This window comes from Gallus gallus, chromosome 34 (assembly GCF_016699485.2).
Source record: "Gallus gallus isolate bGalGal1 chromosome 34, bGalGal1.mat.broiler.GRCg7b, whole genome shotgun sequence".
NCBI classification, from domain to species: domain Eukaryota; kingdom Metazoa; phylum Chordata; class Aves; order Galliformes; family Phasianidae; genus Gallus; species Gallus gallus.
Window position 1 is genome coordinate 1985344 of NC_052565.1, and position 25536 is coordinate 2010879.

The following is a 25536-nucleotide window of genomic DNA, read 5'->3' on the forward strand; positions in this document are numbered from 1 at the left end:
AAGAATAGAAAGGCTCTCTGGAGAGCTATCTCAGTACAGCTTAGCATCAAAAGTTAGAGGAGGCGATTCCTGCCCAACCAGTGATGTTCTTTAACAAGGGATGGTGCAGAGAGGGCTATGTAAAATGTATTCACACCCCTGTGAGGGAATTAGTGTGTCCAGTCCACCCGATGTCCCAACTTCCAGGTGCTGTGCCTGGTGGACACGTCCCATCTTTGCTACTCTGTGAGAAGACTCGGAGTTATAGAATCTTAGAATCATTAGGGTTGGAAAAGACCTCTAAGATCACCAAGTCCAACTGCCAGCCCATCCCCACCATGCCCACTCACAGAATCATTCTTCAAGTTGGAAAAGACCTCCAAGACCATCCAGTCCAATGGTTGACTCAACCCGCCAGGCCTGCTGAGCCATGTCCCTCAGTGCCACATCTCTGTGGTTCTTGAACACCTCCAGGAATGGTGACCCCCACCACCTCCCTGGGCAGTCTGTGCCAATGCCTGACCACTCTTTCTGAGAATAAATTTCCCTAATAACCAGCCTAGAACTCAGAGAATCCTAATGGAGTGGCTACAAAAGGAGCAGATAATGCAAAACTCAGTTGTAATTTGCTGTCCAATGGAACATTGCCCTACACATTTTCCTTCACAGAGTGGGAGATTCTCTCAAGGGTGTCTAATGGAAGGAAGGAAGACAAGCTGAGAAAAAAAAAAAAAGAATCCTTGCAAAACTCAGCCCACGTTGTCCTCAAGGCTGGGAAGGCAAGCAAAGCAATTTAAAAACAGCAAAATTCCATAGGATTTCACAAATGTTCAGTGTTATGCATTGCTTTGCATATTTAAACCTATGAATTGCTGCCAGGTGAGGCAAACCTCGCAAAAACCCCAAATTATTTATCTGCCTCAACCAAGCCCTACTCCTGAGATATGTATAAAAGTGGTGCTCGGGGGCGGCAGAGCAGAGGGGCCCTTTTGGAGCTGCCTGCTCCACTCTCTTCCAGCAGCTCCGTGTCCTTTGTCCTCTTTTGGGTCACATCAGCCAGCATGAGCCAGCAGCTTGCAGCTGGAAGGGCTCTTCATGGAAGGAAGTTCTCAGCATCTTCTGCTGGTGGTGGTGTGAGCTGCTGCCGAAGCAGCGCCTTCCCCTCCACTGCTCCATTTGGAAGAGGTTATGGAACGTGGAGCAGCCGAAGCCTCCAGAACATGGATGGGTGTAAATGGATTTCTTCTGGTGTTTGTGCCAGTGGTGAATGTGGGAGGCATGGGAGAATGCTGGGCTTCCATGGCTGCGGAAGAGAAGGCATTCGTGCAGTGCATGTCAATGAGAACCTGCTGCGGCCGCTTGATGTGAAGATCGACCCCGAAATCCAGCGCATCCGAAGGCAGGAGAGAGAGCAAATGAGGAGCCTCAATAACCAGTTCGCCTGTTTGATTGACAAGGTGAGAGATGGGGCAAGATTAAAGGAGTGATGAGGTGTAAGTACAGAGGAAAGCTATTCATGCTTGGGTCATTCATTCCTTTCCTTCTCCCACCCCATTCTATGTATCACACACTATTTTAACACATATGGCTCCAATGCCATGAGCTATAAGTGCAGATCTAGCTGATAATGTAATTTTGATCTGATTACTATTATGCTTTGATAAGCTGCCTCTGTATATACCATTAGTGGCAGAAGGGAGCTGTTCCTCTAAGGGATCTGCGTGAACTCCTGCACTGCTGCCCTCTCTCCATGCAGGCAGCCCTTGTAAGCTGCATTGCCTCCTACCCATAAGTGATGGTTTCCTCTATATCAGCCCACTGATCTGCTTAAAGAGCCCACAGTTCCTGTAGCAGCCACAAAGGCTGTGGGGCTTCCTTGGAGAATGGCAGAACAGCACGCCCAGCTTGCTTTAGGATTCTTGGGTTTCAAAGGCTGCAATGCTTTCCTTTTGTCCTCTTGTTGCCTTCAAACCATAATTTGTCCCTGGAGTATTAACTCAGAAGAGAATGTGTGTTCCCCCACATTCATCTGGTCCCTGTATGATGCGTCTTCACATGTGCTTTGCATTCTGAACTCAGGTGCAGCATCTGGAGCAGCAGAACAGGCTGCTGGCCACCAAATGGGCCTTCCTCCAAAAGCACATCCTGCCATCCCAGAAGAACTTCAAGCACGTCTTCAATACTTTCATCTGCAGCCTGCAGAGGAGGCTGGACTCACTGCTGCACGAGCGGGGGCAGATGGAGCTGGAGCTGAACAACACCGAGAAGCTCATTGAAGATCTCAAATGCAAGTGAGTTCCCAGGGCAGAGAGCTCAAACAGCTTTTCCAGTTGGACTTCTTTTTGTCAGTACCAACAAACTTCTGTCTGCTAAAGGCTGAGATCCCAAAGCACCCCAAACCCCCCAAATACTCAGACAAGGCTCCAGCCTCAAGGTGGCCCAGCAACTGGTCCCATCTCTTCCCCAACAGATATGAACAGGAGGTGAACAGATGCACAGCTGCTGAGAATGAGTTTGTGCTGCTGAAGAAGGTAAGGAATTTGGGTGGACAGAAAGGACGGGTTGAGATATCCAAGGAGTTCCCTTGGACCTGGTGCTTGCAAGACACAGGTCAGGTTTTGAGAATGCTGAAAGTCATTGGACAAGTGTGGATTCAGAAAAAAATCCCCATTACATCACCTAAACAAAATCTCTTAGGCTAAAAACATAATGAAGTTGTCCTCAGTCTCTGTAGCCACCATTTTGACTTCTAAATGATGGAACTCTTTCAGGATGCAGACTGTGTCTACCTCACCAAGGCAGAGCTGGAAGCGAAGCTGGAAACCCTCAAGCAGCAGATAGAGCTCCTGAAGTGTATGTCTGCTCAGGTATGGATGCTCCTCTCCCATTCTTGCAGGTGTTCCTATCAGCCTCTCCTTGTCTACACTGACTGTAGACGAGGATTGCCTGGTTAAACCAACCCAGCAGGCTCCCTTTGAAAGGCAATGGGAACAGGGAAGCGTTTGAGACCTTAAAAGAATTCCATCTAGCTGCATGCATGACCAAATCTAGTCACAGCTCATGGGCTATGGCTCTAGATGAACTCTCAGTGATGGTGTCACTTCCACTGGAATGTGTGATAAGAAATGCTGACAGCTTCTGCATATGGCTCCTAGGGAACTGCTGAGATGGAGAAAAGTCTCTGTGACACCTCTGTTGTGGTGAAAATGGACAACAGCCGAAGTCTGGACATGGAGGGCATCCTCAGGGGCATTGAGCTCTGGTATGAAGATGTAGCTCAGAAAAGCAAGGCCGAGTTGGATGCACTGTACAGAACTAGGGTGAGTTGTAGCAACCAGTAACACATCTTTAGCTCTGTAGGTGCCAAATGTAGTAGCTCAGAGACAATGACTTCATTCATTCTGTCTTGACTATGTGACTTCCAGACTTTGCCTTCCATTCTGCTAAACTTGGTGGAATTTCCAAGTTAGGAGAACATCCCCAAAACGCACACAGTGCAATGGGACAGCACTCAGCCACTCAGGGAATGGGGAGGTGGTGGGTGAGTTGGGCTCTGAGAGCTGCAGGAGGAATGCTCTGTTTGGTGCTGACATCCTCAGGAGCTGCTATGCATGAGAACTTTCCTCAAGTCTGGAAACAGAGGAAAGGCTCCTATGTTGCAAACACCACCAGTGCTTACTGCCAGCTCTGTCTTTTCTGACAGTACCAAGAGCTCGAGGAGACAAAGAGGAAGCAATGCAGTGAACTGAAGTCCCACCAGCAAGAGATTGAGGAGCTGAGTTTTGTGATGCAGAGATGGCAGTGTGACCTTGAAAATGTGAAGAAGAGGGTACGATGGTCTGCTTTTACCCTGAAAATTTACCTATTTTGTCCTACGTGTGGGATCCCAAGTCTTGTTTTCTGCACCTCTTGCATTTCTTCTGTCTTTATCTAAGAGCATGGTCTCATTGCTCTAGAGAAGATCTTAGCAGTGCCAAGCAGAAAAGTAGGGTTATCTGCTGGTCTATTCTCTGTTGGATTGATTATTGCAAAAAATTAATTGTGCCATATTAGATGTTTGGAATTGCTGCAGCACTCAGACAATTGCTTCAGTGAGAATTCCAGCAGGAGACAATGCTTCTGACACGGGTTCAAAGCATCCAATAGGTTGGGTAGAATTATGAGTCACCAGTAATTCAGCGCCCATGGTAACCAGTGCAATTTTCAGACCATCTGATTCATTAAATATTTTATAACGGGAAGTAATGGAAAACCTTAATTATTAGTTCCAGTTAGAACAAAGTGTTAGTATCCTCGAAACAAAGCTTAGTACAGTAAGGAGACATGCTCAGCCTTTCTTTAGTATTTCAGAATCAATACTTGATTTTGGAAATGTTTGGCTTTCAGAAAAATGACACCAATAATTCCCAATATGGGACTCCTGAAAGAGGAGAGAATTTAGGTTGTGCAGATGATTATGGAAAATAAGGATTCATTTATTGCCCACGCAGGTGTCCTCTCTGCGGACATCAGTTAGTGACACTGAGCAGCGTGGGGACCGTGCCCTGAAGGATGCACGGGAGAAGCACACTGAGCTGCAGAATGCCCTCCAGAAGGCCAAGGATGAGCTGGCTTGCATGCTGCGGGATTACCAGGAGCTGTTGAACGTCAAGCTGGCCCTGGACATTGAGATCGCCACCTATAAGACTTTGCTGGAGGGTGAAGAGAGCAGGTGGTTTCCTCTACAATGTGTGAGCAGTCCTCAGCCCCTGGGGCTCTTAGCAGAGACAAGAAGGCTGGAAAATGCTAAAGATGCTAGTTATGTGTTGGATAACCTTCTGATAATGTTTGAGGAGAGGCTGAGGAAACCGACATTGTTCAGTTTGGAAAAGAGGAGGCTCAGGGGAGACTTCATTGCTCCCTTCAGCTCCTTGAAAGGAGGTTATGGCAAGGTGGGGGTTCATCCCTTCTCCCAGGTTGCAGCGGTAGGATGAGAGATGATGGCCTCACGTGACGCCAGGGGAGTCAGGTTGGCTGTTAGGAACAATTTCCCCTCTGAAAGAGTGGTTATGCACTAGCAGAGGCTGCTCAGGGAGGTGGTGTGGTCACTGCCTCTGGAGGGGTTCAAGAACCACGGAGATGTGGCACTGAGGGACATGCTGGGATGGGTTGGGGATGGACTGAATGGTCTTAGAAGTCTTTTCCAACTTTTAATGATTCTACGATTTTCTTGCCCTTCAGGATACGCACTGGGTGCCCTGTGAGAGTGTGTAAGTAAGCTGCCGGTTTTCCATTTTCCTTACAATGCTACAAAAGCCAACGGGGGGTTATTTGCAAGGATATAAAGCAGGACTTGAATTATTTGCACATGGAAATCATTCCCACTGAGTGATTCAGCTTGTGTTTTCCCATGGTAGTGATCACAACACCGTGCAACACCTCCTCTGGATGCAGCACCAGCCTGGGACATGGGCCTGGCACAGCGAGCAGAAAATGCGGGTCCTCCCCTGGTGCCAGCAGAGCATCCCAGCCTGGCAATGATGGCGTCTACCACAGAGGATCCACCAGCTCTGCAGGCAAGCAATGTGTCCCCAGTGGTCCCAGATGTGGCTGCTTCCCAAGGGGCCACCAACGGAGCTGTAGAGGTGGGAAGCACACATGCCAGAGCTCAGCCCATGTGAGCGCTGCTGAGCTCTGCTGTGGGACTGCAGGGAGCTCAGAGAGCTCAGCTCAACCATCAGCACCATGCTGGATAGGAGCGAGGAGCTCAGCTGGGACACCGTGCTCCAGGAGCACCACCCGCGTCTGAGCTCCAGATCTGAGAGGATGCAAGATCCAAAGCAGAAAATGGAAGCTCTGCTCCACCTCAACTCCACCTTGCGTGAGGGGAGCAGACATCAGGAAATCACATCAGAGCAACTGCACCAGGATCGCATCAAAAAAGGGATGCTTAGAACATACTGCTTCTCTAAAAGCACTTATATTATCGCTCAGTCTCAGCTTCCCACCAGCCTTTTCTTTTTTCCCAATTAAAGCTTTGCTTTCTATGAAACGAGTTATGAGATTTAATGCAAAAGCCTTTCCCTAGAGTGCTTCAGCAAGTGTTTCCATGGGATCATGGAAAGGAAGGGCTGCACTCCTGTGTGCTCTTTGCGCGCTGTCTTGGAGCATCTTTGTCATCCCCATGCAGGCAGGAAAGTCATAAAAGAAATATCAATTAAAAAAAAAAAAAAAAGCATTTCACCTTCTGTAGCAAGCAAAAACTAATTACATTGCTTGTATTTCTGTTAGCTTCCTTCTTTATGTCCTGAAAGGCAGTCTGCACTTTGACATATGCATACATTGCCGCATCTTCTCTCATGTCTTGATGACTCAAGCTCTGCAATTTTTGCTCTTTTTCCAATAAAGTGCATGGAGAATGAAAGTGTTGCCACTTCTTTTGTTGTGTTTAACAAAGATACAGAAATTCCTACGTTGGAAGAGGCAGATTTGCTGATGAGAAGACTCGACAGCTAAGCCCAGGGATTGTCATGCAGATCCAAACTTTGCTCCATTGTAAACTATTGAAGCCTTTTAAAGTCAGGTTTTTTTTTTTTTTTTTTTTTTTTTAATGCCAATTTGCACCAAATTTGGCTTCTGCCTAATTCTATTCAATGAGAGTTTTAAGATTCATAGAGAAATAATCTCAGCTGCTTTGCATTTTTATAGCACATCTGCTACCAAGGAGTGACGATGAAACACATTCAATCACTGCTCAAATCTTCTGCAATGGGGACATTATTGGAAAAGTATCAGGAATGTGCTTGGTTGATGTTTTCAGCATCATTTTGGAAATCTAGTGATGGCCAGTTTTAAACTGGTTTTAAAACAGATCAGAGGATGACATTTTGTTGTGCGCCTGAGCAGACTGAAAAAGAAGCCAACAAATTAATGTGTTAAACCAACTACAGAGGACTGAACTGTTTTGTGATTAGAGCAATTAAAGCGAGCTGGCAGGGCAAAGAAATGAACCATACAAGCATCAGTTGGACAGAGAGGTGTTTTACGAAAGGGGGGATGCAGAGGGAGGTCCTTTTCTATCTGTTGGGATTCAGGACTGGAAGACCCTTCTCTCCCTCTACTATTCCTCTTTCCCAGTCAAATATGAGGAGAAAATCAGGAGCACAGTAAAGAACAGTCACAGTCGTTAGTGAATAAAACCATGGGAAAGATTTGACAGGAAGGGAACAACTGAGCATCATAAACATGCATTAAGAGGGGGTTAAGTGTCTCATAAAGGTTATGGTTCTCATCAAAAACAGATGATTCTGTCACAAGAGAAGAGTAAGTCAGGGAGATGACATAGGATTAATGTTCTCCAAACTCTCTCCCCCAGCCATGCTTCATGAACCAGCACTCATCAGAAATATGGCAGAAATAGATCACACAGCTCCGCAAACCCAACCAAACATGGGCTGGGGCACTGGTGCCATCACATAACAAAGGGAAGAACCTATCTCCTGATTGTGCTTTCCAGGAGAACCTGACCTATCTTCCTCAGGCAATTCCTTCCTCCTGTAGGGCTCATGGAACCTCATCTCCCCAAGAAAACAGCTTTGAGGGAAGAGCTCTACATTTATAAGGATGTTGCTGTTGCCCAGTGACAGCTGCAATATTTTCTTTTCCTTTTCTGATCCAATAGGCAGTTGGATGCTGTCCCATTCAAGGGCCTGGATTCCCATACTCCACACCTTTATTTCTGCTGTGCAGGGGGAAGGCATCAGTGTGAAAAAGATCAAAACAACCCTTTGCTTTGTCACAAAATTGGCTTTACAGGCGCTAATTACAGCAGGGAGATAGGACACAAGCATCCATGGGGAACGGAGCGAATCTGGAGGGCGTGTGATGTTGTGTGCTCTCATTAAGACTTCAAAGGTGCTGAAGAAATGTGGCACCCAAAGGGTGGGACTCATCTCACCCAGCTGTGCCCATCCAGCAGCTGGGCGCCGAGCCTCTTGTCTGGTTGTCTAGACTGCCTCTGGTCATCAGTAAGGAGCAAGGCAAGTGCCTCCAGAGGCTGATTCCTCCCACCTGTCTTTGCTGCCTATTTTAGGTTGTGATGAGTCACCGTCTGGAGATGCCTATCTCCCTCCATCAGCTGTAGAGGGAGTCTCAAAGAGGAAATTAGAATACACGGCAAGTTTGATGGCTGAAGCTGGGAGGGAGGTGAATCCAGGCCCAGTGTTTGATGCGTTTTTTGAGGAACATCCTTTGAAAATCCCAGCCTTGACTTCTAATGTAGAGCAGATGTAGGGTATGAGAGGAAAAAGCACATAACCACACTGAGTTCTCTTGGCTTTAGGATGCATGAGGACAGGGATGCCCAATCAAATCAAGTCTTGAACGCCTCATGAATGTCACAGACAAGAGACTACATAGTCCTTGGAGTTGTGTGTGCGTGTAAAAATGCATATTGTGACCCAATCTTATGTCTATCAAATGCTGTTAGCACAGGTAGGTTATTGCCGTTGCCCTGTCTGAATGCAATGAGTTCTCTATGGCTGTCTGTAATTACAGAGATGGAGCACAGCTCTTTGAGACTATCGCATAAAATGCATTTTAGGAGCTAGTTCAGATTCACCTCCAGAGGCAACAAACAAATTAGTGAACTTCACATGTTCTCATAATGAATTCCATTCTCAGCAGCACATACAGGAGAACGCTGACAAAGGGAGAGATTGCAAGTCGTTAAAATGATTCATTCAACCCCTCATCAAAATATTTTCCTTCTTTCCTTCCTTTGTCCTTCTTTTCTAAAAGATGAAAGTAGGTTAAGTCCCTCTTTTTTTTTTTTCTTTCCGTCAAAAAATGTCTTTTTTTTTTTGCTTCAAAGTACTCTCCCATCTCCCGTGTTTGTACTCACAACAAATTGGTGATTCCTGGGACCTGATGTCCCAACAGAAGAAACACTCGGTGTCCTTTGGAAAGACATGAAAGACCTTGAGTGAACCTCCCACATAGCTGCCTGGTCACTGAGATGGTGAGCAGGAGGCTGGCCAACAGAAGTGTCACCCAACACTGGACAACTGCCCAAAATCTCGCACCTCTCATGGAGCTCTGGTGAGACGTTTTGGAAGTGGGGCCAGTTCAGTGCAGTTAGTTGGCAGACGTTTAATTGCAGTCTATGATGCGTTCCAGGCGTCTCCCACACAGCCTGCACATATAATGGGGTGCAGGAAGGAGCACACAGCTCTCAGTCTGACTTCTGATTTGGGATGCAGTCTTCCTATGTAGAGCACACATTAGCTCTAGCTGAGTGAAAGAGCTGGAACAATTGCCTTTTGTACTGCTCTTTGGATTCAAATATGCATTTTGCTTTTGATAAACCTTTGTTCAGAACTTAAAGGATCTGAGAAGTTGCAAGCTTTAGCTTGAAGCCTCTAATACTAGCCAGCGGAATGTTTTAACTGATATTGCCAGTTGCGCTGGCAACACAACATGAACTGTGAGCCTAAAATATTATAAACAAAGAAGTCATGCTATAAATATGTCGAATTGTTCCACTTGTATAGGGCAAGAGTATCAGTTTACGCAACTAATTTATACCACCAGCCCCTCAAACTCATGCAAGTTGCAATTACACATTCAATTAATAGCCTGGTGAATCTCGGTGCAGCAGTCACGTCCTCCGGCTCGCTAAGGTTCAAGGTGTATGTCCCCTTCAGAGAGCTTGATATAAGAAGGTTTAATGTTATAGGGAGGTTTAGCCGTCGTTTTCTGACTTGCAATGAAAATGTCTTCAGTAGGGCTAAAGAGGATGCGAGAACATCTCTACTGGCTGCCTCCAGATACCATCATTGGTTTACAGAGAACATGAAGACTTCTCCAAGCGTAGTTCCCCTTTGGAAGGGCTGAAGGCAGTTGATTGAGTGGACGGTAATGTGTCTTTTTCTATCCTGAAATTTTTATTCTAAAAGAGCTGAAAAAGCCCTATTGTTTTGACTTTGCAATTGTCATTTAGAAAGGCACAGGGAGAGTTGGCTCAGCCTCACCTCCTTGGGCTGGTGATTAGGAGAAAGAGATTTGTCTTGCCAAGGTGAGTCAAAGCCATCCCAGGTGTTCAGTCTAATCTACTCATTAAGACTTCCTCTGTTGATGAAGAAGACCAATGCCTGTGGGTGTGAATCACCTCAGCTCCCCGGACACCGAGCCGGGGGTTGTTGTCTCTCCCTAATGCATCTCCATTGGGTCAAGGACGTGCCTGGCAATGTCACCCAACCTTCAGCACTCACTTCGTGAATACTCACCAGGCTGGAAGGTTCAGCTCTTCCCTTTTTGTAACCTGTAGAGACCACCGGACGATGAAACAAAAGGTCTCACATTGAGACGGGTAGAAGTCCGAAAACAGCAATAGACAAAGATTTAACAATGTCAAATGGACCCCAGGTTAAGAATTTGCAGCACTGTTCAAGCGAGAACATCACTGAAATGCCACAGAATGTAAATCCAGTGGGCAAACTGGAAGATGCCTCAAATCCTGGGGGAACCTGCTCTGTTTTGGTGGGGTTTCATGGTGGTAGGAGAAGGTCTGTGAAATGCTGCAAGAGAATGCTTTTTGGGGGCACTTTGACTCCTCGCATATGAATACAGGCCCATAACTCAATAGATTTACCGGTGGTTCAAAGCAGGGAAACAACACATACATCACGACATGACTGACAGTGTTTTTCCATGGTTGATTCTGGTAACTTTTCCGTGCCCAAAACAAAGCTGGTGAGAGAAAAGAAAAAAAAAAAAAAGGAGAGATTTTGAAATTAACCTCACAAAGTGCAAGCCTGCAAAATATGCCATCAGTCACAAAAAACCATGAGACACAAAACCCCAAACGACACACTGCAAACAAATCACAAAGAGTTTCTTCAAAAAAAAACAACACATTTGCTAAACTATAATTAGTCTAAGTTAGGGGAGCACTTCAAACCGTAATATATTCTAAGCCAACTTGCAAACAGAGCACTTTTAGATTCCTTTTTATTTCCTCAGTAGTTGGTATTTGCTGGGCTGCTTTGCATTTTGAGGAGCATTTATTGCTGCCAGGCAAACCAAACCCTTAAGCGCTTTAAATTAATGTCCTGATCCTATCAAGGCCAGCTTCCCAAACGTATATAAGGAGTGGCATTGCGGTGTCACCCCAGCGGGATCTCTGTTCCTCTCCTGCAGAAGAGCTTCCCCTCGACTCCTGTGATCCATCCTCACCCACAATGAGCAGACAGGCACCGACGGTGAGGTCTGTGCTGGGACGGCGAGGCTTCAGCTCAGCATCGGAGATCTGCGGTCGGAGCTATGCTGCTGCATGCCAACCTGCCCGGTGCGCGGCCGGAGCCTATAGCAGCCGCAGTGTCTGCAACCTGGGTGGGAGCAGAAGAATTTCCTATGTGAATGGGGTCTGTGGCAATGGGTGTTTTGGAGATTTCGGCTTCGGAGGGGTTGTCGGCTATGGTAATGCTGGAGGAAGGGTCAGCCTTTGCGGTCCCAGGGGATACAGCATCGTGAGGGGGTACCCCGATCGCAAGGGGGAAGGTATCCAGGGCATCTGCATCGATGAGAGGCTCCTGAAGCCCCTCTGTGTTGGGGTCGACCCGCTGGAACATGAAATACGCTGTCAGGAGAAGGAACAGATCAAGACACTCAACACACAGTTTGCCTGCTTCATCGACAAGGTGAGTACAAACTGCTTCCTGCTTGCACCTGGTGGTGGAAAGAGTAAAAACAAACCCTCTCCAGACCTCCAGTGCTGCTCAGGCCATCCACTGCTGAGCTGGGTCCATGCAAGGGCCCACATTCTTCAGAGTGAGGTCTTCAGTGTAGGAGAGTGTCTCAGTGTGGGTGCATAGGATTTGATGGGGACTGTTCTGGCTATGGCAGCACTGGACCTTTTTGCTGTTGTCTCCTGTCTGGATGGTCTCATAGCAAAGCTGAATTCTTGTTTCAGCCTTGTTCTAGCCCAGCCAGAATCACAAGATCAAAAGAATCATAGAATCATAGAATTATAGAATCATAGAATCATGGAATTATAGAATTATAGAATCATAGAATCATGGAATCATAGAATTATAGAAACACAGAATCATATAATTACAGAATGATAGAATCATAGAGTCACCGAATCATAAGAATCATGGAATCATGGAATTTTGGAATCATAAAATCACAGAATTACGGAATCATGGGATCATAGAGTCATGGAATCATGGAATTATAGCGTCACAGAATCACAGAATCAAAGAACAGCTGAGGTTGGAAGGGTGATTATCAATCATCCAGGTCCAACAGCCGCAGTTTGAATGGGCTCATCTTTCTGTCCCATATTAGAGTCCTTTTTCCCTTTGCCATTAAATGTAGTGACTGTTCCAAGAACATTCCTGAAGACAGAGAAAGTTGTTCCTGATTCAAGCATTTAAATGTTAGGATTCTAATTCTGAGCTGTCACATTAGGATCCCTTTGTAGAGAAAAGAGACAAGCACGTCCCTCCAGTTGGGCGCTCCATTGGAGTCCATTGGAGCTTCTAGAAGAGCTCATTTGCAGCCACTGGGGAGAAGTGGAGTTAGCACAGACCTGTGTGTATTTAAGATTTCTAAATGCCAGCAGATAATTTCACATTCCTCATAACATATCACCTCTCACTTTCCTAAAATCCCGTTCTTAAAACCTGCATGACTCTCACTGCTTTCAAAGTGAGAGCAGACAGCTAAATCAGGTGCAGACTTATTGCATCCACCTTTCTTTGAAGAACTGCTCCTTTTTGGCCTGCAGGTCCGGTTCCTGGAGCAGCAGAACAAGGTGCTGGAGACCAAGTGGGGCCTCCTGCAGCAGTATGTCCTGCCAAAGAAAGGGAAGAACCTGGAGCTCTACTTTGAGAACTACATCTGCGACCTGCGGAAGCGCCTGGACTGCTTGCTGTGTGAGAAGCAGAAGCTTGGCAATGAGGAATGTGCCACGAGCCAGCTGGTGGAGGAGTTCAAGTGCAAGTAAGGGCCTTCGGGTCTCCTTTGAGACTTCTTTTTTGTTTGTCTCAGACACACAGCCCGTCCCCCTTGGGGATGTCCCATTCTTCTGTCTCACACACAGACTCTTTGCATTGTTAATGTTGGTGTTGGTAAAGAAGCTTGTGATCTTTGGATGGTCTAATGTTGGCTTGCACGCAATGCCCCCAGTGCCTGATGGCAGTCTGAGCAAGGAGAGGCTGCTCTTTGTCATGGTGGTTGTGTGCTTGATGGTGTTGCTCAGCTCAGCTCTTTTCTTCTCCTTTCCCAACAGATATGAGGAGGAAATCAACAGGCGTACAACTGTAGAGAATGAGTTTGTGGCACTCAAAAAGGTGAGAAGCTCAGAGTAAACGGATTGTTAGACCTTTCATGGGTTTATCTGGTGTGAAGCACGGCTGCAATAGAGCATGGCTAGCTAACACTCAGCGTAAGTATTACAGTGAGCAGAAAGAGGGAGGCCTGTGAAGAAGCACAGCCAGAAATAGAGGCAAATGGGAGGAGAAAGTGAAAATACTCAAAGCCTACATGATCAATCAGCACTACAGCAATATCTTTGCTGGCCCTTAGATTGTGTGTTTCGTGGTGCATTCATGGAATGGGGACAGAGTGTGAGGCCACAAAATGGTGTATGAGACACAAGTAATTTCCTGACGGTCTCTTCATATCCTTTATATTTGCACATCAGAAAAGTAGAAATCATTTGAACACTATTAAGAACTTGTTTTAAAGTCCTCATTAGTCCATTCTGAATTTGTAACTAAGTCCAAATAAATAAACTAATCCCTGTCAGTCACGTTGGATTGGCTTTGTTTTCCTTGAGGAGACAGTGGGGCACCTGACTCATCCCTTTATACCTTTCTGCTCCTGGAACTCTGTTGGAACACGTTTCTGCTCCACTGGGGCTGCCTCTGCCTTCCCTATGCTTCCCCAGAGTGTTCAGAGCAGATCTCTTCTCTTTCAGGATGCAGACTGCATCTTTTTGAACAAGGAAGAGCTGGAGGTGAAGGTGGACCTGCTTAGAAGGCAGCTGGAGCTGCTCAAGTGTGTGTTTGAAGAGGTGAGTTCCTCGGCTCCGTCCCAGTGCTGGGTGCTGCCTCATCCTTGGGTGCTCCATCCTGAAATCCCTCTTGGACCTGTCTCATCCCAAACCCTGAACACTTGAAAGCATGGAACTACAAGGCTGATGGGACAACAGGGTTGATATTAGCATGATTATGCTGGAAATTGGGTGGTTCCCCCTCTCTTAATGTATCTCTGGGTATGAATTGGTCGTGTCCTAAATCTACCCCTGAGAACAGAGGTGAACTTGTCTCGTTATTCCAGATTGCAGTTGTCTGATTAGAGCTCTCAGCTTAATCCTGTCATTAACATCAGCAAAGCAGCTGAAGATGACAGGATACCAAGGGTTAAGTCACTTGCATTCCTTGCCCTTGATGTGGACAGAATTGCTGCAGGTCAGCAGCTGGCATGCAGCAACTCATCCAGCAGGGAGGATTTTCTGCTGAGCCAACCTGAGGGAAAGCTCTTGACTTGCACCCATCAGCTGAGCAGAGTGGCTCTTTGTTCCAGCCCTCCCTTTGCTACAAAGCCTGAGAATTCCTTGTAGCTGACCAAGCCATTCCCCAATGTCCAGGAACGGGCTCAGGTTGATCGCCAGCTGTGTGACACTTCGGTCATCGTGAAGATGGACAACAACCGAGACCTGGACATGGAGAGCATCATCAAGAATGTTGAGTGCTGGTACCAAGAAATCGCTCAGAAGAGCAAAGAAGAAGTGGATGCCTTCTACCAAACCAGGGTGAGTATGAAGCAACTTGTGCCAGCTCACAGGCTGCAGGTCAGACGTGGCAACTGTCTTGTTTCTGCCTTCCAGTTTCAGGAACTTCAGGATAAAAGGGGCAAGTACTGCGATGATCTGCAGAGCAACAAGTGTGAGATTTCAGAGCTGACCCGGATGATACAGAAATTGCAGTGTGAACTGGAGAATGTGAAGAAGCAGGTAGGTGGGACCTAGAGGCCACTTGCGTCTGGAGGACAGCTCAGGCATGGGGGAAGGTGATGCATTGGCCTTCAGTAGATGTATGACCCAAATCCAGACTACCATGGTGACCAGCAGTGAATTTAAACAGTGAGAAACCTGAGAGCCAAATATTCTTTTTGTTTTAAATGTTCTTGCTTTAGTCATGCATTGTACGAAGAGTTAGAAAAGTGGACAGAGTTAAGAAAGCACTTCAGGGAAGCTGGTATCTCTCCCTGTTTGCAATCAGAAGAGCTGTATGCAGAACACCCAAGCACTAGGAGGCTGAAGACACCTGCACTGTTGTCCTCTCCTCTGACAGGTCTCCTGCCTGCAAACCTCCATCTGTGATGTTGAGCAGCGTGGGGACTGTGCCCTGAAGGATGCACGGGAGAAGCACGTTGAGCTGCAGAATGCCCTCCAGAAGGCCAAGGATGAGCTGGCTTGCATGCTGCGGGATTACCAGGAGCTGCTGAATGTCAAGCTGGCCCTGGACATTGAGATCGCCACCTATAAGACTTTGCTGGAGGGTGAAGAGAGCAGGTGAGTGGCAGAGGGTTTGTCCCTTTCTTCCTGAATATCAGAGTTAAGGCCAGACTGATTCCAGCTCTTAAGTGAACTCTGAAGCTCTGGGATCCTCCCAGGCTCACAGAAACTGGGGATGAAGGGATGGCTGAAGGCCATCCCATTCACTTTCTGCCAGCAACAACAGTTACTGTCCTAGGGATAGTCAGATGTGTTGCAACATGGGTTTAAGAGACAAGCGGGCTGGATATGTGTCTGCAAGTGATGAGTGACATCAAATTTCTAGATAGGCATGCCACTGGTTAATGGGATAACGCCCATTTCTCTTCTTTCCCCTGACAGGATATGTGTGGGGAACCCGGTGAGCGTGTGTAAGTAACCTGAAGATTTACAACCTGGAGGGTTTCTCCTTGTAGGAAGGGCAGTTTATGGGGCAGCACTGCCTGTCCCAGCCCCCTCTGCCTTTGGCTCCCTGCCTCACTTCAGTCTAGGCTGACAATGAGAAACTTTTGTCCTAGAAATCCCAAATGGCCCCAAACTTCAAAAAAGCCATCAATTGGATATAGGAGGGAAAGTCAAATTCTACTTTTGAGAGTTCCAAAAGTTCCAAAAGGGAATTCCCTTTTCTACTTTTGGGAGCAACAGCATTCTGTCCTGGCCACCAGAGCATGCGCTGTGCATGGGAGAGAGCATGGCACCAGTCTGAGGAGCAGCATGGGAGGTGGGAGGACATGGAGGGGATGCACTGGGGCATGGGGAGGAGGTGGAAGGAGTAGTGTTGGACCAACTCAGGGGCAATCAAGCTTGGTTGGTTCTGCCATTTGTGAAATGACATGCATGCAAGACTCCCCCAGCTCCAAGTAATGCATCCCCTGGGCTGTCTTGCAGCAGTGGTCAGCAGCGGCTACAACATCCCTGATGACTGCGGGATGTTGGCTGCCAACGCGGCGGCGTGCGGCTACGGCTCCCTGGGGAGACGGTCGGGACGCCACAGCTCCCAGAATGGAGGATTCAGCTCCCGCAGTGCCGGGATCCACCCCAAGAGGGTCATCAGCTCGGTGGCCAAGCCGTGTGTCCCAGAGGTGTTCTGCCAAGCTGGAGGAGTCAACTGTAAAACCGGCGGGTTCAGCTCCCGTAGTGGGGGGTACCCAGCCCGCACCGTCATCAGCACAGCCAGTGGGGGCTTGAATGCCAGGATGGGGGCTTGCCAACCTGGCGGTGTGGTCAGCTTTGGGAACCAAGGCTGTGTCATCCGGCAGCTGGCAGGTCCACCAGTGATGGTATCCAGCAGCCCTGAGGTTGTGGCATGCAACAACGGCGTGGTGGGGAATTTCGGGGTGGTCAGAGACCCTTGTGTGGTCCCATAGGGACAGCAGCCACAGAGCTGGCACAGCCAGGAGCAGCGAAGTGCAGCGTGTAGACGCGCAGTTCCTACCACTGAGATGAGGCAGAAGGGTTTTTCTGCCCTCAAATAGCAACATTTGTCACCCAGTCCGTTCCCAAAGTTGTTCACATCACACACAGGCCCTATCAGCTTATGTTTTCAGGGTCCCCAACCTTACAGTCACATCTAGCAAGCTTCTCCAGCAGGTGCTCCACGTCGTCTTACTTCTCTGAGTTTATACTGCTTAGCTGACTGCAGCTTTTAGGTTTTGTTTGTTCCACCGCCTTCTCCCCCAGCTTTCCCAATACAAGCAGATGCATTGAGGGTATTCTTCCTTACAAGACACCTCTTTTTCTTACAGCACCTCCCAAAGCATTTCAGAAAAGAGTGTGACGATTTAACTTCCCCAGGAGGCGCTGCACTGAGCACGTTCCTCTTCTTATCCAAAGAGAAACCCCGAGCTGAGAATTTGAGCTTAAATTTTAAGCAAGGCAATTTCAGTGTTCAAAGCACCTGCTGTATGCATCGCAACCATAGGCTTTTTGTGGAATTTGCTTACAGATGATTACGTAGTACTTTTGTTTGCTTGTGCATGTTAGGGGTGGCTGGTTCAAAGCGTGCTGAGTCTTAGAAGTGCTCACCCCCATCCCCACCCCGGAACGCTGAGGAGGTGTTAAGGCTTCTGACTCTGACATCTTGTGCTCACACAAACAGAGCTTCTTCCACCGACTGCTCAAACTTCCCAGCTTCCCAGCCTTCAATAAACTGCATTGAAAGTACGTGCTTTGTCCCTGGATTTTTCCATAGGTGCTGGCTAATGTAATTACAAGATGGGGGGAGAAGTGCTCTTTTGCTGTCTGTATGTCCACAGGTAGAGAAAGAACCCATTGTCTCCGTAGATAATTTGGGATATGTTGGGGCTCAGACACAAGGAGATTCCTATGATGTTTATTCTATTTACTTCCTCATGTGACATCAGCTTTTAGGTATTTTATAGGCCAAGGTGCCATTTACTAAAGTAAAAGTTGATATCAAAGCTTGCTAGGAATCTCAAAGTGTTTCAGAGTGTCGTAACACCTCCACAACTAGTGTGCCACCTGCAGCTTCACTCATCACCGTGATATCTGAACAACACACTCACATGGTCCTTCCACATCCCAGCAATTGGATGAAAGACAGTGCCAGCATTGACCTCTGTGGGCTTGGTGGGCTCTGCCACATTTGCACATATTCCAGATATTAATTCCTTTGCTTCAAGTGGCATTAAGGCTGATGAAGGGTGACGTTCCCCCATACGACTTAAAAGGGATGAGTTGGAAGATCTCTTGGCCATAATGGGGTGGAAGTGAAATTTGTCTAGTTTTGAAATCTCCCACGCAGAGCTCAACGTGAGAGCTGGTTGCCAGGGGCTCATTTCATGGAAAGAAACCAACATTTCCATGAGGTGATTCACCTGACCAAACACAGAAGCCTAATTTAGCATGAAGTGCACCAAGTGCAAGACTCTAGTGGATGCATCAATTAGATCCATCTCAGCTCTACAGGCAGCCCGGGGCAGGGGCATTAACACAAACGGAGACATCACCATGCAAGACGCCTGCATACACTCAGACAAATACACCCTGCCTGTCATCCACAGGGTTTGCAGACACTATTATCACCATGAATTTCTTCCTGTCTCCAGCACACAAAGAATTACAGGTCAGAAGGAGCCATTAATCTCTGTGCTCTCATGGAGCAAAATTCTAATGGCAACCTTAAAAAAAAAAAAAGTGAATATTAAAGGCTGATGGAAAGAAGATAAGCACCTTGGGGACAGGCAGGAGGTGTCACTTCAGTGCTAAAAGAAGAAATGGTCTCATTTGAATTTGGTCATCAGAATGTCGGATCCAGGTTAAGAGAGATGGGCAGTACTCTGGCTGAGCTCCACTTGATTGAGGAAATCCATTTTGGTGGGTCATCTGGGCAGCTAAAATTGGATGAGATGGAGCCCACTTAAGCAGCTGATTTTGTATCTGAGTTTAGTGCGTTGCCCATTGCATGCTCACAGATGTGAGTTGGGAAGAAGAACAGTGCAGAGCCTGGAGCCCTGCTGGGACATGGGCAGCTCCACCGACCACCTGCATGTCAACGTCACCACACTCTGGTCCACACCATTGAACTGTTGTGGCTCCAAGTTTGGGTTCTCCATGGGGTATGGAGAGGTATGGCCATCCCCTTGCAATCCATAGCTAGCCAGAGCAACTCTGCTTGACTTTCCTTCAGAGGCTGAATGGAGTCTGCTTTGTTTGGGTCTCAGCATTGCTAAAGAACACAGTTGTTTGAGAAAGATTTGGACCTGGGTTATTCCCCACCACCTGATGCAGGTTGACTTGTTGGCTAGTCGGTCTGGCCCTTATACGCAACCTGGTAGAGCTTGCTTTGCTTGACACTCCCAACCTCCAAGGGCTGAGCCCAACCATGGCCTTTCCAGATCTTTCCCCTCTGAACCTTAGAGACTATAAAGCCTGCATCCCCCAACAGCACCACCAAAGAAAACATCCCCTGGAATGTTGAAGTGTGAAGGGTAACTCAACCCAACACTTCATCCTCCTTCTGTGGACAGGAATCGGCAAGTAAGGTGACTTCTCCCATCCCAGGAAGCAGCAGACAGCTGCCTAATTGCAGTAGAAGAATAATTACCATGTAGTGGCCTGAATAATAGAGAGAAGAAAGGAAGATGATACCACCTCTTCCAAAACATGGGCATCACCTTTCCTCCTCGTGTTTGAGCCAACACCCAAACGTTCTCAGCTATAATTTTAGCAAACCAAGGAGGAAAATGAAGACAGCATTTACTTTTTCTCTACGGCTACAGCTGTAAAGATTTTGTCACAGCAACAAAGGGGAAAGGTTCATCTCAGATGGTTTCCAAGCTATTCATTAAGACGTGCATTATAAGTTTTGAGAGGCTGGGAACGGTTCCAGATAAGTGATTACTATTTTTCCTTCCTACTCTTGTTTTGTAATTGTTTGTTTTAAGTATTGAAACAATGCCACCATTCTGAATGATGGCAAAATAGCAAAACCCACGTTATCGTATTTGCGAACTCCTGCCAGCTAAGGAGATTCAGTGCAAACATTTCAACGGACAGATTTCACTTTTAAAAAGAATTATTATTATTATTATTTGCTCTTCTTTCTCATGTCAGTTTTCTTAAACAAGCCACTGTTTCAGGCCAACCACCTGGATGTTTCTGTCTCTTCAAATACCCAGAGAAAGCATTTTGATAACTGAAAAAAGATTCTCTCCAGTCCTTTTAGCAAAACTATTCATGATATGAATATGGAAATACCATTCCAGAGATCTTATCGTAGGAAATGTTTGGGGTTTGATGTTTTGCTTGACCAATACAAGCACTCTAAGACCTACCACAGCCAAGGAGACGAAGAATTGACTTTATAGGGCTGGAAGGGTGACTTGTCATCCCCCATCACAGTTCTCTGTGCTAAATACAGCCAGATAAGAACGTGGGGGGAGGAGGAAGAGGGGCAGTAATAGGAACAGAGGGGAAGTTGTCCCTAGGCTGCCCCATGTCCTTGCAGCACGATATGGAAGAGATGGCACAATCACAGCATCAGCCCAAAGAGCACCCTTTGCAGCAAGTATTTGAGCAAGATCCTTGAGTGTGACATCAAAGAAGGAAAAATTCTTCAGGCCACGTTTATCAATTCAGCTTTTTCACTTACTCACTATTTTCCATGCTTTTGTGTGATAGCAGCTAGAATGTTTTTTTCATCTCAAACCCAACCATTGGTTGCCATGAGCCAAACCAAATGGCACAGGTTCAAAACCATTAATTTTGTCCAACCATGCCCAACATGAGGGCTGTTTTCAAAGCATGCCGCTAGATGGGCTCCTTCCCTTCCTGCTCTGCACTTTGCCTATGGGCAAAGTCCTTTTCCATCTCTTTTTACCTGGATCAAGATGAAGATGCAGCCCCTGAGGGCCAGCACTGGAGAATGGGTCTTTGCTTCTCCTTTTTCTGCTGGTTGAGGGATAATTGGGTTGATGAGTTGGAAGACAATGAGTTGATGGGTTGATGGTTGGACTAGATAATGGGTTGATGGTTGGAAGATGATAGGTTGATGGGTTGATGTTGGGACTAGATGATCTTAGTGGCCTTTTCCATTAGATTCTCTGACTCTGTGATAAAGAGGTTTCAAATTCATGATCAACAGCAAAGAAATTAAGCAGCTTTGCTGAAACAAAAACTTGCCTTTGGTCTCTGCAGTTCTACAGAGATCTTGGTGATGGACAACACGGGGCTGCAGGTGGGGTGGCATGAGATGTGGAGTGTCACAGGGCTGGACTGAAGATCCCAGTGGTTGTGGGGGCCTCAGATAGCACAGAAGGTTTGAGTCTTATGGAGGGGACATAGGATGAGTCCTGGTGATGCTGATCCTGGAGGTCCCACTCATTCTGCAAACTGTGGAAACACCAACGCATCAGCGCAGGTGGCAGCTGCCATGGACGATGCACCTTTGGGGCTGAAGGAGAGGAGCATGAAATACATACAAATACTCAGCAGCCAACCTGCCTGCTTCACTGATAAGGCAGGAGTGGGAATTTTGCTTTATACCGTGGTGAATTCCTTACGCAGCTGAAGCAGAAAGTCCCCACCTGCAGCAGAAGGAAATGGTTTGGAATATCCCACTTAAAATAATAATAATAAAAAAGTAAATATATAAAGATTAAAAAAAAAAGTTACTTGTGTAATTTCACCCGAGGTGAAAAAAAGAAATAAATTTAAATACCTCAGGATTTCCTGGGGGACCAAAGCTGGATGTTTGTGGTCTGACAAAACGGATGCAGATTTATTGTGCTTTTTACCATTACTCAGGGAATCATTACCAGGGGTCATTTGCATTTCCCTTGCTTCAGATACCCAATTTCCAAGCCACACAGCCAGCTCCCAGGAAGCACTAAAGAGTTAATTTCCCCTTTCTGACCCCTGCACCAAATGGGATGGCCTCGGTGTCCTCCTGATGTGCTGCTTTCTGTTCTTTAATGAACACACCACTGCCTATAATTATCACCACGTTATTATTGCTGGCAGCCAAGTGGGGAACACACATGGGAAATTAGAGGTGGTGCTTCCAGCCCCAAGAAGCAGATAGGTTCTTTGCACAGCAGGTGGGAGCAAATGATACCCAAGGAGCCTGCCACAAAGCAGATTGTGGATAAATGCAGTAAGAAATTAGCCAGTAATTAATTCCTCCTGTGAACACTCATTCCTTGCAGCCAGATGGCTTCACAATCCACATTATATCCAGAAGCAAGTTGTTTCCTGTGATGTGGTCAATGGCACCAGGAGGGAGAAGGAGGCTTTAGGCAGAGATCTCACCTGGAAAAGGAAGGACAAGGGTAGGAGATGCTCTGGGATTGTGGTCCAGGCTCAGCCTAAGCCTGGAGGAATTCCCAGCCCTGGATTTGAGCCTCGCAGGATTGTGTTGGATTTCTTTGCCTCTGCTTAATGAACCATATTTCTTTATAAGATTATTTTAATGGAAAATTAATCATTTTCTTTCACTTTATTTCAACAGCACTGGAGCAAAGTGAATTTTGGACCTGGTGGCTGAGCCGAACATCTGGGTACTTTCTGACCTGAGTGTGCCCAAGCATTTTCTGCTGCTTGGGTTTCAGGACTGAGCCGTGCTCCAGGAGGCAGTGATTCCTCCCTTCAGGGGTTGTTCAGTTTGGATATTAGCAAAAAAATTATGCTCTGAAAGAGTGGACAGGCCTTGGAACTGCTGCCCAGAGAGGTGGTAGAGTCACCATCCCAGGAGGTGTTCAAGAACCACGGAGATGTGGCACTTAGCGATATAGTAGGCATGGGGGGGTGGGTTGAGGTTGGACCTGGTGATCTTCGAGGTCTTTTCCTAACTTAATGGGTCTATGATCTTCCCCAGCAACACCCTCATCTTTAGCTGCAGCTCTAGTGCAGACAGAATTGGGTCCTGGAGCTGGAATTCCTGCTGACCCAAACTCTGCACATGGAACCCGAGTCACACAGATGTTCTCTATGGGTTGGCATAGTACTCACATCCACAGTGCAGAACCCTTCACCCCACCCAGCGCCCATTGGCCATGGACCAGCTCAGCAAATTGGCTTCATCCTGTCCTGGATTAAAGGAACAGTTTCTCAGGGATGAGTCACCCCGGCCTGATCCTTGCTGCAGGATGAGGACTCGCATTATGCAATTAGTTCTGCATTTCCCCAAAAGTGATGCAAATGAGGGAGAATCGCTCCGAACTTCAGCTTTTTGCAACCTTTAGGCACAAATTTTGCATAGCCTCTGTCTGGGTGGAAATGGACAAATGATGGGCGATGGGCACTATTGGGAACCCAGCACTAAGCACAGCTCGGAGCAGATGAACAACACAGCAACCCCTGAACCCCACTGCACAACGGCAACACCCACACACCGACCTAGGATGGGTCCTTAAAAAAGGGCTAGTGCCAGATTTCTTGAAACAAGCTATTTTGTACAACAGAAGTTAAATTGATGCTGTTATTGTTCCTTGACAGCAGCACTTTGCAGAAAGCAGGGAGGCAGAAGGGCAAAGCATAGAAGCATCTCCCATTGGAAGATACTTCTTCAATTCTGGAGTCAAGGAGAGGGAATTGGGTATTCCTGAGGAACAGTGTCTGAGCACCCAGCTCCAGTGTTGGTGATGAGGGTGTGGGTGCCAAAGCTGCAATCACGCAGAGCCCAGGAGCAATCTCATAAGCAACTGCTTCTCTATCGCATGCTCTTGGAATAACTAGAAAGAAAGTCATTGGAGAGGGGTGGGACGCTTCGGGGACAGTGAGACTCTGGTGTTTGTCAATCCTTAATGGAAACGAGGACAGGGAAGCCACAGCTGTCACGCTTGGTAATTAAAGGGAAAGTTGCACCTCGGACAGATGGGGATTTGCGATGCTGAGCAGTGCAGTGACTGCCTTTGCAAAATTGCCTTGGGGAAAAACAGTAGCTGCTCTGCAGGAAGCTGAGGAGCTGGGAGGGCAGGTGTGCAATTATTGGGATGTCCAGGGCACCCAGCTGGCTTCTGGTCATTGTCATTTCCCCATGCAAGCCATTCCTGGATGGAGAACAAGAGAGCTAGGTGCTGAGCACTGCCCGGTGTCACACGCAGGTGGTTACCCCATAGGTATTTCAGTGAGAACAAGCAACCACATAATAACAAGAACAAAGAGAATAATGAGGCAACACTGATGCGTGGAGCAAGAAATGACGCTGGAATTCCCCAAACAAACCTTTGCCAGCGTGGAGGCAGTCCGGCTGTTAAACCAAACCCTGGGTTTCTGAGACCCTGCTCATCCTTCTGAAAGCAGCAGGTTTCCCTAATAACATGCTTCCCTGTGTCCTTCAAGAGAGGATGGCCAGGGAGTCCTGTGCAACCTGTGGTTCACGGCCAGACTTTCTCTTTTCCGTGTTTCTCTGCCATTCCCAGCTTGTTTTTTTCCCCCCATTTACTGAGAGCTGTGTTTTCTTGCAGCGCAGTTCCCAACCCAGGGCTGCGGTCAGGGAGAAGTCTCCAGCTGGATTTCAAGCCCACCATGGACACGTGGAAGAAACAACTTCCTAAAGCGGAGATGGTGGTCAGAAAGCTCAGGAATCCACTGCAGAAACACATTCCAACAAATAGAAGTACGATTTTGCCTCTGATCTTTCTCCCCAGAGGATGTGGCTGCAGCAGAGGGGAGCTCAGATCCTGGAGGAAGCAGCTATAATTGTCACTGTTGCTTGGCTTTATCTCCCTGGCTACGTGGTTTGCTGGCAACTCAGAGATCCCATGTCTGGGGTTGGAAGCTATGAGCCCGTGAGCTGCTCAGAGGGGAGATAGAGGCTTCAGTGCCCCCCCCGGGCAGATCTGAGCATCTCTGGGTGCTGAGCATTGGGCTCCAAGGAATGGAAGCCAGTTGTATCTTCCTCCAGGACAAATGCTTCTCTTTATCACGCTCAGTCCAGTGAGGTCAACCATTACGTGGAGCTTACGCATCCAGCCACCGCCTCTGCTATGACACACAGTCATTTTTTTGCATGCTGGTGGCAAAACATGAGCCACAAAACATGACTCTAACCATTCATTAAGATAATAGGTACATATTCTACAAGCTATACCTTCTGTAATCTCCTTAATCTGAGTGTCCATCTGGAAGGCTTTATGAATTGCTGGGTGCTTACCAGCACAGCATTGTTGCTTCTCCCAGTTCCCATTTGTCCTTTTTTGTTTGGCTTTGACCAAGAGCCCCACCTCTGCTCCCAAATCTGCCTCTGTCACTCCCCTTCACTATGTGTGGGGCCTCCAGTGCAAGAAGTGCATTTATTCTCTCGTTATCCTACCTACCAACCCATTTAGACCAGGCCTTTAATAAGGCTTGCTCTCTAACATTTCCCCATGTCCCCCTCCACAGAGTGATGTCTCAGCTCCACAAGCATGCAGAGGTTGCATTGCTGATAAAAGCTCTGAGTTTTCTGCTCTGTGCATGTGTACCACTGGTACTTCATTTTTATTCTAGAGAAACCTAGAATAAAAGGGTTTATAAATAAAAGGTTTATAAAAGGGACCCCCCCCCAG

The 25536-nt window shown here is 47.2% G+C and overlaps 2 protein-coding genes across 4 annotated transcripts; both read left to right on the top strand.

The window, feature by feature from the left end:
- The first annotated feature begins 525 nt into the window (after positions 1 to 525).
- LOC107055419 (keratin, type II cytoskeletal 7-like) lies at positions 526 to 15861 on the top strand. 2 transcript variants are annotated; one of them, XM_025145606.3, is made up of 9 exons: positions 526 to 1436; positions 2059 to 2270; positions 2450 to 2510; positions 2751 to 2846; positions 3135 to 3299; positions 3683 to 3808; positions 4470 to 4690; positions 5200 to 5228; positions 5376 to 7572. In XM_025145606.3, exons 1-9 carry the CDS (start codon positions 924 to 926, stop codon positions 5765 to 5767), a joined length of 1815 nt encoding a protein of 604 aa, XP_025001374.2. In that variant the 5' UTR covers positions 526 to 923; the 3' UTR covers positions 5768 to 7572. The 2 variants fall into 2 exon arrangements, with proteins under 2 accessions (XP_025001374.2, XP_040510847.1); XM_040654913.2 differs by lacking the exons at positions 5200 to 5228; positions 5376 to 7572 and adding an exon at positions 15545 to 15861.
- Positions 11120 to 17689, top strand: LOC768978 (keratin, type II cytoskeletal 73-like). 2 transcript variants are annotated; one of them, XM_015300375.4, is made up of 9 exons: positions 11120 to 11657; positions 12752 to 12966; positions 13256 to 13316; positions 13946 to 14041; positions 14618 to 14782; positions 14858 to 14983; positions 15324 to 15544; positions 15869 to 15897; positions 16415 to 17689. In XM_015300375.4, the coding sequence occupies exons 1-9, from the start codon at positions 11199 to 11201 to the stop codon at positions 16891 to 16893; spliced, it is 1851 nt and encodes a 616-aa protein (XP_015155861.2). In that variant the 5' UTR covers positions 11120 to 11198; the 3' UTR covers positions 16894 to 17689. The 2 variants fall into 2 exon arrangements, with proteins under 2 accessions (XP_015155861.2, XP_015155862.2); XM_015300376.4 differs by having other exon boundaries at positions 16418 to 17689.
- The last annotated feature ends 7847 nt before the right edge of the window (positions 17690 to 25536 follow it).